This window comes from Amia ocellicauda, chromosome 4, assembly GCF_036373705.1.
Source record: "Amia ocellicauda isolate fAmiCal2 chromosome 4, fAmiCal2.hap1, whole genome shotgun sequence".
In the NCBI taxonomy this organism is placed as follows: Eukaryota; Metazoa; Chordata; class Actinopteri; order Amiiformes; family Amiidae; genus Amia; species Amia ocellicauda.
The window spans coordinates 4,761,509-4,773,885 of record NC_089853.1 but is presented as its reverse complement, the minus strand read 5'-3'; the positions used below and the strand labels follow the sequence as shown (position 1 = coordinate 4,773,885).

The 12,377-nt window shown below is 40.7% G+C and overlaps 1 protein-coding gene across 1 annotated transcript; it reads left to right on the top strand.

Moving 5' to 3' along the window:
• Nucleotides 1-263: 263 nt before the first annotated feature.
• Nucleotides 264-11,250, top strand: ccnd1 (cyclin D1). The gene is made up of 5 exons (XM_066700589.1): nt 264-764; nt 2,168-2,383; nt 2,961-3,120; nt 6,075-6,223; nt 9,187-11,250. The coding sequence occupies exons 1-5, from the start codon at nt 567-569 to the stop codon at nt 9,340-9,342; spliced, it is 879 nt and encodes a 292-aa protein (XP_066556686.1). The 5' UTR covers nt 264-566; the 3' UTR covers nt 9,343-11,250.
• The last annotated feature ends 1,127 nt before the right edge of the window (nt 11,251-12,377 follow it).

The following is a 12,377-nucleotide window of genomic DNA, read 5'->3' as shown; positions in this document are numbered from 1 at the left end:
ATAGTTTTGTTCTCTAGGACGGAAATTAAGGTGGTTGTGGGGGTGGCGGCGTTTTAATGAAAATAAAAGTGACTCCTGCAGGACAATTTTGTGAATGTGTTTATTATCCACCTACCAACCCCCCACCTCCCACCCCCAGCCCCCCAAACCCACCCAACTACCACCAACACCAACATACTCCACTGCCCCCATCCGCCTCCCTGCTCCGACCCCCCCACACACACCACCGTGAAAAAGGACCTCCCCATTTCAATACCTAAGCAATGCTCGGCGATGGGAAGGACTACAAGCTTATATGGGATAGCTCTTTAAGACTCACTCTCCTCACTGAGGCCTCTTTCTCTCTCTCTCTCGGGCTCGCAGGGGCTTTGATCTTTCCTTAACAACAGTAACGTCATTGCTTGCTGGAGGACTAAAGGGGGGTTTGGTAGGAGAGAGCGAAGTTTGGGAGCCTCCAGAGGGCTGAAGCAGCAGCAGCAGCAGCGAGCGAGCAGCATCCAGGGGAACTTGTTGCACTTCTTGATCTGAATCCTCCGAAAGCCCAAAGCTTACACCAGTCGACAGACATGGAGCATCAGCTGCTGTGTTGCGAAGTAGAGACCATCAGGAGAGCCTACCAAGATGCCAACCTGCTCAATGACAGGGTTCTCCAGACAATGCTAAAAGCCGAAGAGAACTATCTCCCCTCTGCAAACTACTTCAAATGTGTCCAGAAAGAAATCGTGCCTTATATGAGGAAAATTGTGGCCACATGGATGCTGGAGGTTTGTGTGAGAGAGAAAAATAAATAAATGCAAATGCATATTTCTATTCTGCAAGCTTTGTGTCCTGACACCTTTCTCTTTTGCCCTTTGGACCCGGTTTAATCAAATGCGGATTTTGTTTTTAAAAAACTAAATATTATTCAGCTAATTTTTTTGGACCACCTATGGTCCTATGTGTCTCTTTCTATACATGTGTGATTATTTCTGTTTTTATTGCTCACTGCTTTGCTGTAGTCACGTTTTTTTCAGACATTATTTATTTTTAATTTATTTATTTATGGCTTCTTTAACATCCCGAACAGACCTTACCTATACCTTTGTTTGTATCACAACACCGCTATTGCAATATTAAACTTTCGTTTCTTCTCTAAGCCTGTAAGCTTGCTAAATGATTTTATTTTAATTTATTTTAAATTAATATCAATGTACACGTATGCAGTGCAACTCGTGCCAGTAATATGCGCCATCTTTGTTCTCATGCGGCAAAGTATTTAATATCTTAAAATTCATATAATAATAGCATGATTGATCAAACTATAATACGTCTATCAAGTTTAACTTATTTGTGCTATTCCTATAATTTTAAAAAGATTTGAAACCGAAAAGCACACGTTTCTTTGTTAAAAGTTTTTATAGAGCTAGAGGACCATGCTTCACTTATTGAATCTGGAGAGATCGACTCTGAAATGAGTTAAAAATAAGCACCTTTCTTCAAATAAATTAGTGCAATAATATAATTGTCGAAAAGAATAGACATTTTGCAACATTTTAATGATCTTTATGTGTACAATTTTCCATGCTTTCTATTTTTAATGAATTTGTGAAAGTGCGTGTCATTGCGATATCTAAATGTCGCATGCACTTTCAGGAAAAGCTGTGTCTTAGAAATTTAGTTCTTTTCATATCTTATTTACTCCAAACATCGATGCTTTTCGATGGCATCTGATAAAACACATGTTTTAGGTCATTTTCATGTGATTCTTTTGCACTGTAATAATTTTAAAATATTTTTAAATATTTTTTGAAAAGATGACGAACTACTAAATTCTTGCCGAAGGCTGCTCTGGACGCCACCTTTGTGCCTTAGAAAAAAATGACTGTAAAAAGGGAACAAAAAGTCGTGATAAGTTCCGCACTGTTCATTAAAAGGGTTTTATTTTTGTAGAATTAATCATTTAATTAAAGTTTATAAGAGTGTGTGCGTCTGTTATTTAGGTTTTATATGCAATGCATATATACTATCGGTGGCTGAATCAACATTGAATTTCGTTTAGAGTTGCAAAACGACTGTTTTCAGAACTTTTTTTTTATTTGATAAGAAAAGTATATATGAATTTATGCACATAGAGAATCCCATTGCATTTGGTGTAAAGTGTCTCATTTTATTTTCTTCTTAATTATAGGTTTGTGAAGAGCAGAAATGTGAAGAGGAGGTTTTTCCTTTGGCTATGAATTATTTGGACAGATTTTTGTCTGTGGAACCCACAAAGAAAACCAGATTACAATTACTGGGAGCTACTTGCATGTTTCTGGCTTCAAAAATGAAGGAAACCATCCCGTTGACTGCGGAAAAACTGTGCATTTACACCGACAACTCCATCAGACCCAGCGAGCTATTGGTAATTTACACTTGAGATGTTTTCCTGTATATATATATAAAATGCAAATTGCAACAGTACTGGTAACTGAATTTGCTTTCCTAAACCCACAGCTATATTCATGACACTTGGTGAATATTTCGATTTTGACGGAAAGCAGAATTTGCAATAAAACTGTAATCCGATTTTGAATGTCTTGTTTAAGGTGTTACTTGAAGGTGCTTTATTTTATAGAAACGTATTGACATTGTGCTAATCATACATATTATTATAAATATAATGTTGAGTAAAGCATAGGTAGCATATTTACTATATACTGAAGTAATTATAGATTATGACATCTATTTTATACAGTTCTCCATTGAGGGCAATGTATAGGGCGACAGCTCCCTCTAGCGGTGACAGACGATTCTGGAGACCACCTATGCTTACCGTATATAAATACGCACACACACACTATATATACATGCACTGAAAGGAAATCCAACTTAATGTATAATTCTGATTGTATTGCATATTAGGGGCTGAGTATTACATTTATAAAATAATCGTGAAAATCATTTCTTATGTATGTATGTATTTATTTATTTTTCTGCAGCAAATGGAACTACTGGTCTTAAATAAGCTGAAATGGGATCTGGCCTCTGTGACGCCCCACGATTTCATTGAACATTTCCTGTCCAAGCTGCACATCCACCAGGACACCAAGCAGATCCTGCGCAAACACGCCCAGACATTCGTGGCTCTCTGTGCTACAGGTACGCATGGGAACCACGCAGCTGCACACAGATATTACACACGAGTGTGCGATGGGAAATCTAACGAGCCCCCCCTTACCTGATATGCGTTGAATGAAAAGCACTTATGCTAGTGTTTCGGGTTTACCTTCAATTATAGCCGTGGATTTACGTTTTTACGTAAGGTAAGTGGATGCATCGATACATTTGTATAAGGGATGTGAAAGGTTTACCTTGAACATCTTATCCGTGTATGCAATGAATGGCGAAGTTACTTTTCAATCGGAAAAATACATTATATTCAACAGAAACGTCGTGCAGCACTGCCATGAATTCCTAAACCAGATTCCGCCGCTGTGCCGCTCAATTGACATCTCACTCCAGTACAGTACTAAAGCCGCGGAGGAGGTGTGATTGTACTGCAGCGTGCTATGTGGCCCAGTATGGCGGCTCTTAATTGGTTTTAATTAATGACAAACAGGACCCTGACAATCGTTCCTAGTCAAGCCAGATAAGCAGCCCATCCATACCAGAGTCCAATCAAGGGTTTTTCTCAGTGGAAATAACAGAAGAAGAAGCTGCTTGTGCCATGTGAATGAAAGGTCACCCCCTACAGTTCCAGGCAGTGGCCATTCCCATTGTAATGCTTTTCTAAGACAATACCCTGGGTGCCCCTCGGTGCAGACTGGGCGAGTGAACTCTCCCACTAAAAGTCAGCAAAATGTTATCTACTCACAGCCTCACAGGTCTACTTCAAAGTCTCGGTGGCGTTCAAAGTCTGAGGCGATGCTACAATCCCATGTAAGAGAACATTTCCTATAGGAATATTGTTTGTGTGTGTGCGTGGGGGTGGGGTGGGGGTAAATAGATTTAACAGCTGAAGCGTATTGAATTGCAGTTGCTGTTTTGTACCACCTACAGCCCAGGTTATCCATAAGTCAGTGAGGATATGCATTGGTTGATGTGATATGTGCAGCCTCATATTGTTGCACATCCTACACAGGCAAAGTAAATCCCAAGCGACACAGTAAAAGTTAATCTAGCTTTTTGATGTTGCATCCTGTGAAGTGATGAGGATATATTGAACGCTACCCCAAGAAAGACGTGCTATTCCACCTCCTGACTTCAGCTTGCTAAAACTTGCCTCAAGTGGGTGACGCCAGGGTGTATAGTAGGTTTACTTCCATAAACAGGCAGGATTGATGTTCAAGGTGATATTAAACAGAGTCGTTCCCCTAGCAGACGTGGATGTGGGTGAAGGAGTGAAGGAAAGTCTTTTGTGCTGTGGTAGGTCCGGGGGATGGGGACTTCACTTGTACTTCTGTTTGAAGTTAGCCCTTAATTGAGTTCAACGAATGTGCCTTGGCATGGCCAGTCATCGCTGTGGTGGCTTAGAGAGAGTCTCTGCTGGGGAAATGAAATTAAGAATGACACCCAAGAAAACCTGATATTTAATGAAAGGCCGACGGGTTGGAAAAGTGGTTCTGTAGCTTTTAATTATGGTTGAGCACGTCGCATTGAAAGCCGACGAAGACAAGTAATATTAGAGAATGGGGGGTGGGGGGTGCTGGGGGGGCAGAGAAGAAGCATGCAGCAGTTCCTGTATTTGTTTTTTTCTGTTGAGTAAGCCCTGGCTCAGGTATGCAGCTAGTCGAAACCTGTTGCATCCCATTCTTTGGAACAATTTATACCAGTCATTTTGATTTGCCTCAATGAGATATGTTCAATCATAGCCCCCAGCTCCAGCAGAGACTGTGGAACTGGTGCATTTAGAAAGGAAAGGAGGTGACTCGCCTTACTGTTTTTTTTTCCTTCCCTTCTTTCTTTCTAAGAGCTGGGATGCTTGCTTTGTCTTCCCTTCAGGGTGGCTGGCATTCCAGCTTTTTTTCAACAGCGCTCAAGTTGTTTATTCCCCCTTGGATGGAGTCTAGGATAGGTTAGTGGGGATATGAGCATAAATGAATGGGGGCCTCCTTCCCTTTGTGCCTGTGTCAGGTTCAATTCATCTCACCGCGGTCTCCTTGTTTCTGGGCTCTCAATGGTGCAAGATGAGGCAATGGAAGCTGACAATGATGCCACACTCTTTTACTTAGGGGGAGAGGGGGCATCCAATTACAGGCTTGAGGGCCCCCTAATTAATATGCTGAAATTAATGACCAGTGTGGTAAATAAATCCTTGTTGTTGCTGACAATGGGCCGGCCAAGTCCCTTGTCTGAGGTGCTTCTGGGTAACAAACAGTCGGGGGTATGAGAATGCCTCGACACGATTTATTATCTCTTATGTGCGTTAAAAAGGAAGTTAGACATGGCGTTTCTCAACAGCACCCCCACCAGAAGGATTGTATACAACTATGGAGAGGTTAGAGATGAGAGCAAATGTCTTGAGTGTTTCTTTTTAATACCATTGATAATCGCCGCTGTGTGTTACTTTTGCGTTCTGATCTAGGAATTTAAGAGAATGGATTTATTTTGCATACGTTGTTGTGTATGTGCCGGAGTGTGTGTATATCTGTCCGTCTATCATTCATCTGTTGTGAGCCTAACATTATGAAATCAATGTGGTGTGAGGAGACCTACAGCACGGTGCTGGCGGGGCACCCTGCCACATGTCAGCATGGTGTCACAGCAGAGGGCTGCTGATTGGTCAACAGTTCTCCAAGACCCGCCATTATTTAGTTTCGCCACATTATAAGACCGACCCTCCACCCCAGCCCTCACCCTGCAAACTGCCAGAGTGGTGAGCGGCACACGAGCAGAGAAAAGGCTATTGACCTTGCAATTTTTTTTCTCTCTCTAGCGGGCTGCTCCATTGTAGTTAATTGTGAGAACAAAGTCTCTCCAATGCTCACGATATGATTAGAGTATTGATGTGGCTTTGCGATAACTGGATTTCACCATGCGGATAAATAACGTGTTGTATGAAGAGACCGAAACAGAAAGTGTAACGATTGCGTCTTGCTCTCTTGTTTCTCCAGACGTCAAGTTCATCGCCAACCCTCCCTCGATGATCGCAGCAGGCAGTGTAGCCGCCGCCGTGCAAGGTCTCCATCTGAAGAGCATGGACATGATGATGTCATCTCAGAACCTCACAGACTTCCTATCACAAGTCATCAAGAGTGACCCGGTACGTGGGTATCTGTAAAAGCAAAAAAAGACTGTTTTCTTTGCCAGCTGCCACACAATATCCCTCACACCCACACGGGATGCTGTTGTGGGAGTTCACGCTAAAGGGTAACTTGTTGCCAATTAACCAGATTTTCTGCTCTGGTATCGGACAAACGTTTGCAGTGGAAAATAAAGGAATGGGATTATATAAATGTGATAAACAGGCCTCTTGGTTTGGTTGACCTGATGTCTGATCCCCCTCACAGACACCTTATTGTGTCAAGTGGTGCCAAAAGCCCTGTGTTCGCTGTGGTCTAATTATCTAATTTGGTTTTATTGTGTGTCAGCCCCGCGCGGCAGCCATCAGTGACTGCCCTGTGTTTTAGCGTAACAGGAGCCGCGGTTTGTGTGTTGCTTGGCCAACAGAGCCAACAGAAGAGCTTCCATTCTCTGGTAGCTAACAGGAGATGTGCACCAGCAGGTAGCGAGCAATAAACACCTCACGAGTCAATGGGGCCAGGAAGAGAGCTCCCAGCCAAGGTTTAAATTCAATGATCCGTGTCACAATGGTGTGTAAAGTCAAGAGATGTGATTGCCTTTGTCTTGTCAATGAAAGGGTCGGTTCTTGTGAGGTCTGAGAGAGAGAGAGAGAGAGGGTGGGGGGGAATAAAAACTCCCAGAACGAATGCAATTTACTCAGTGTGATATGGTGGTGACTGCTTGTTAATCAGGGTCTGTCAGCACTGAAGACACGAAGTCTGCATAGTGACTTTCTCTCCCCATAATGGTTTGCTAATGAGTGGTATGCAAGGCAGAGATGACTCTGCAAGAGAAGAATGGAGAGAATGCTTGGGCAGATCTGTCGTAAAATTCAGCTCCACATTGGGTGTCTTTCAGGGTTGTAGTATTATAAATATTATGTGTTATCTGTGCCGGTTGTGGCAGTGTTATTGGAGATGGCTAGTGTGGCAATAATGAGAGCACACTAAGTATACTGTTCTGTATCGCGTAGAAAAGTTCGACACTTTGATTGTAAGTTTTCTATATTGTGATGCTTGTATTTAAGTGAATCAGTAGTCACTCATCTAAACATTTAAAGGTGAAGCATTTGGCAAACTTATGTTGAAAGTGCAAGCAAATGGACTTTAATGTACAAATCTATAGAATACAGAACTGTTTTAAGCCCCGTCTTTGCCGCAGAGCTCCAATTTCCTGTTGTTTTTGTTTGAACAGATGTATTTAGAACCCGAATAATCACAATCGCGGCCCTCGGGCGATACTCCACATTCGAATGGATCCGTCCCTCTTATCCTACACAGAGTGGATTGCTTTACCTTTCATTGTTGTCAGGCCAGGAATTCGCTCAACCAGATTGAGTTTCGAGCCTTTCATGATTTATTGTTTTCAGACTAATCCTCCACCCTCCCACTCGAGGGGACACCGCTGAATATGCGGCCATTGTGTGTGGTGTACTAGTTCGGTAGATAACACCGAGGAGAAGAAGTCCGCAGTTAGTGCAGGGATTTGGTCGGTGAGAAACGGTTGCTCCTTAAGTTGAAGGGTTGCTGAGTTTAAAGGCTTTGGACACCCATCTTGGGGAACATCAGAAATTGCAGTGATTGTGAAGGAGAGATAAGATAAGGGGATCACTGCTTTCTTTTAACCGGCAGTGAAGGAAGTGTTGGGCATTGTTTCTACTTCCAAAAGCAGCAATCCATGAGGGTTTATTTATTGATTGATTTAATTGTGAGTTTTTCTTAAGTCCGTCAGTACTGAAGCAGACGTGCGATCTTGCCATGGATTTCCCACTTGTGCAATGCCAGAGAACAGGAAGGGTGTTTATAGACATGATGTGCTGTACGATAGATCAAATTCATCTCACGTATAGAGATTAGCTTCCGTCGAGGAGCTCTGCGTTGGGACGGGAGCGGCGGCCCACGTGGTTGGGTCTGCTCCGCGATCCAGGCTTCCGTCCTGAGCGTCTCGGAGAGAACGGCGAGGAAGGAAAGGGAGCTTTTACAAGATGTTTCTGAATGGTGGCCGACTGGCAACGGGTGAAAGAGAGCAGCGGGGCCAGCACTCTGTGAGGGGAGCGACATTCATTCCCAGTCATGCGGATGCTAACACTTTTGATGGCGATTTCTCATGGAACAGTGGCTTCCGCGCAAGGACTGAGGCCTGACAGAGGTCACAGAAAATAGCGGTGAACCAGAGAAAAAATCAGTGTCTTCACTTAAAGAAGTGGACTGTACCCAAGAAGGCTACTGAGGTTTATGTCTAGGATATAAAAATTAACCAACAAGTGTCCAGGGATGTTGTGTTGTAAACAAGGTGTCGTATCGGATTGATCAGACTGCGTTATCTGGCAACGCTCTGTGTCTAAGAGAGGACAATTTCTTCCGTTTCTATATGTATGAACTCTTAGTGGTTGATGGTTTCACCAGCTTTCTGTCATGGTAGTTGATTGCATGCTTGCTGGGGCCAAGGAATGCTTGCATCTAGTGGTAACTGTTCATTAACTGAACTTCATCTGGACATGTTAGAGTGGCTACCGAACATAATGGGTGGCTCTGACCTTTTTTTAACCAACGCCTACTCTCAAAGGACACTGAGCACTGAAGGCAATATCTCTTACATCTTCTCGGTACAAACCATATCGATATAGATGTATATTGCTTGTAAAATTGGTATAAAAATGCTCTGTGGAGAACATTTGAATTTGAACAGGGCAAAGGTGCATTCGAACACAGTAAGATAAATGATATATTTGTCAGTGTTTTGTGGTGTTGTTGCTCCTGCTGCCACTGCCTTTTAAAAGGGAAAAAAGTACAGCTGAAACTGAGGCCGGCACGCTGTGGGGGGACAGAGACATTCACCGTCCAATGTCTGATTACGTGATGGGTTTCTGTGAAGTGCTATAAGCAATGTCAATGCGTTGGTGTTGACATGCTCTTTTCGTTTCTCTTTTTTCCCTTGCGCCAGGATTGTTTGAGGGCCTGCCAAGAACAGATCGAGTCGCTTCTTGAGACGAGTCTGCGACAGGCACAGCAACACAACATCTCTTCAGAAACAAAGACTGTTGAAGAGGAAGTAGATCTCTCCTGCACACCAACGGATGTGAGAGACGTGAACATTTGAGTGGACTATCCATGGAGTTTGCCATGGTGACGCGACAAAGGGGCTTTCGGATGAGGACATGTTGGCCTAGCATCCCGACACACACACACACAAAAAGAAACAAGGCAAAATATCTTCAGGATGACGAATGCAAAAGAAGGGATAAATGCTTTGCTTCTGTTGATAATCTTCGCTCTTTCTTCCCTTCGGCTTGTGGCAAAACTAAAAACTCTGAAAACGCCCAAAATATCTAATTAAAAAAATAAAAAATAAAAACTTTCTTTAAAAAAAAAAAGTAGTATATGCATAACTCGCGAGATTATGCAACAAAAATAGAAATTTGTACAAGACAATAATCAACTAGTGTCTGCACCTACAGAACGACAACTAAAAAACAGTAGGTATACAAAAGAAAATGTCTCCAGGGGAGGTGTCCAAATTAGTTATTGTTTTTATTTTTAAGTGTGAGAAACCATTTTTAAAGTAGAAGAGGTTTTGTTTCCTTGTTTTCCTTAGATTTACAATTTTATATTTTCCTTACAAAAGTTAGCTTTATCGCAGTCTAGGCCCCTGTATCTGCTTGCTTATGCGTTTAGTCACTTTATTATTTTTGTCTAGACTCTCTTTTTTTATTTTGTATTCGGCATCCTTCGTGCTTAATCCTCTTCTCCTTTTAAATGGTTAATGTAACCCTATAGTGTATCTTTTTCTAGCATACATTATTATATGTTATTCGTTAGATATCTGTGGATTGCCTGAGCTTGTGGAATCTAAGGTGCAAGCATTAACATTGCCTTAATGGGTCCAACTAACTGCTCAAACATAAATAGCTTGTTATGCAGACTGGTGGGAGAGCTAATACATCTTTTTTTATTGTCCGTAATTTACATTTATTTGCAGTTAGCTGTGTATTAATAAGCTGATGTAACTAAACATCCTCACAAAGCCCCTAGTGCAATCCACAGTCTAGTTTTATAATTATTCTGTCTTACTGTTCGAAAACCATTCCATTTAAGAAAAAGCACTTTCAGTCAATTACATATTACTGACTCTTATGAAAACCTTGTGGGACGTTATTAAAAAAATATAAAAAATGGAATGGTTTCGGACTACGAGGAGGCTTGTGTCTGCGACGCAAAGCAAGTCTGTTTAACTATGGTGTTATTTGAGAAGGAAGGGGTCTCTTGAAGATGGTGTTTTAGTGAATGTGTTTGCCTAAAGTGTTGGTATCACAGCTTTTTATTCCTCCTAGAAAAAAAAAAACAACGTCGAAAAAAAGTATGGTGCCATCTTCATAAGTAGGGTCTATATGGTGTGCATTATATGTACACATGATGAAATAAGTTAACATTTTATTCTCTGACGCTTTATTTGCATTCGAAGCATTTTTAAACACTAAAATATGTAATTTATAGCTATATTAAGGATTAAGGACTATTTATTGCGAGAATATTATTTCCTGAGGCCAGTATGGATTATGAAATAATGCTTAGTCTTTCTTTAAGATTATTTAAACCTGCTTTCGTGCACGATTCTCTAACAAGCTGGTGTGTAGTGCTTTTTTGTGTGATGCGAAAATGCAATGTAAATCTGTAGGCCCTACTTGGAAAGGAAGTGAATGCACGGGAAACACCATAGTTTAAACGTGTGTAGAATTGGTGTACTTGAAAAAGGAAAAAAAAAAAAAAGTATCGTTCCAGTGTGTCTCCCAAACCTTCAACATACATTTTTAGAGGCTATTAGAAGATTTGCACAACTTGGAGATGTATTTCTACGTGTTTCTAGAGAGGAGTGGAGGATGAAGGTGGAGGATAAAAAGTTGAAGTTGCTGCGTGAGGAAGGTGCGATGGTGTAGTGTAAGTGAATAACTGCCGATTTTAAGATGTTGATTGTAAAACAAGAAAAAAAAAAAAGAAAAAAAAAAGAAAACGGAGTCGACGCTCCGACTTATTGAGCTGCTATGGAAGAGTTCCCAGCAAAGTATGAAAACAGAAAAACGACAAAAAAAACAAAACAAAACTAAAACAAACAAAAAAACGATGCTTTTTTTCTCTTATCTAAAGTGTTTTGCTGCTATTTTGTTGATCATTTTTATTACAATGTCAATATACTGCCATGTAATAGGGTTTTTAATTTTCTCATAGAAAATTATGATATTATTGACATCTTGTTTGTTTTTTGTAGTTTTTTTTATGTGATCAGTTTTTACTTAATGTGATTTCTGCGCTATTCCAAAAAAAAAAGGAAAAAAAAAGGAGAAAGACAAAGGTTCCTGTTCCACAATACCTCATGCTGCAGTCAAGATTTATTGTTGATTAGTCCGGGTTGTTACAATTTTTTTCTTTTATCTTTTTTTTTTTTATTCTGTGCCTAATAGATCTGTTTTAAACTGCAAATTTAAATGCATTTATCAATATCCAAATGGGTCCTGCAGTGTGCAAGTAGATAGCATTGATTGAAACTGGTGCCATATCTTACCTGATTATATAAACTCTTTGAGTTTTAAGCTGTTTCATTGAAAGAGACTGTATTCCCCCTATTAGGCCAGTAAAGGCCCACTTTTATATATTTATAAAGCTTTTGTACAATTTCAAAGCAGATATGATGGAAGTTTGTAAATGTCATGTCTACCTATAAAGCCATAGTGTGTTTTCTGGTAATAATTTAACACAGTTTTGATTAAAATGTTTTTGATGTCTTCATGTCTTCAACACAAATGGCCAGAAGCTCGACATTTTTAATCACGTGTATTTACTGCACAATAAATTCTAAGTAGATATGATTTAAGAACACGTTTTTCTACCTATTTTATTAGAATTATTAAACTGTACGTTGAGATTGAAATTCTGTATTGTCATTTCATGGGTCTCCAATCTTTTTTTAGATAGATCTAGTTTTATACAGACAGGATTTTCATCCCATTCGCAAAGATTTCCTCGTTCTTTTCTCCGAACCTAAAGAAAGAATCAGAGAAGGTGTTTTTCTGACCAGTAGGAATCCACCTAGGCGATAGTGTATTATGCTGCTATAGTTATCTGAGAGAGCAGAAGGAATCG

Excerpts from the sequence above, each read along its gene's own strand:
- ccnd1 (XM_066700589.1), top strand. The coding sequence starts at position 567 with ATGGAGCATCAGCTGCTGTGTTGCGAAGTAGAGACCATCAGGAGAGCC. Across the intron at positions 2,384-2,960 it reads TCAGACCCAGCGAGCTATTG|CAAATGGAACTACTGGTCTT; the intron begins GTAATTTACACT and ends ATTTTTCTGCAG. Across the intron at positions 6,224-9,186 it reads AAGTCATCAAGAGTGACCCG|GATTGTTTGAGGGCCTGCCA; the intron begins GTACGTGGGTAT and ends CCCTTGCGCCAG.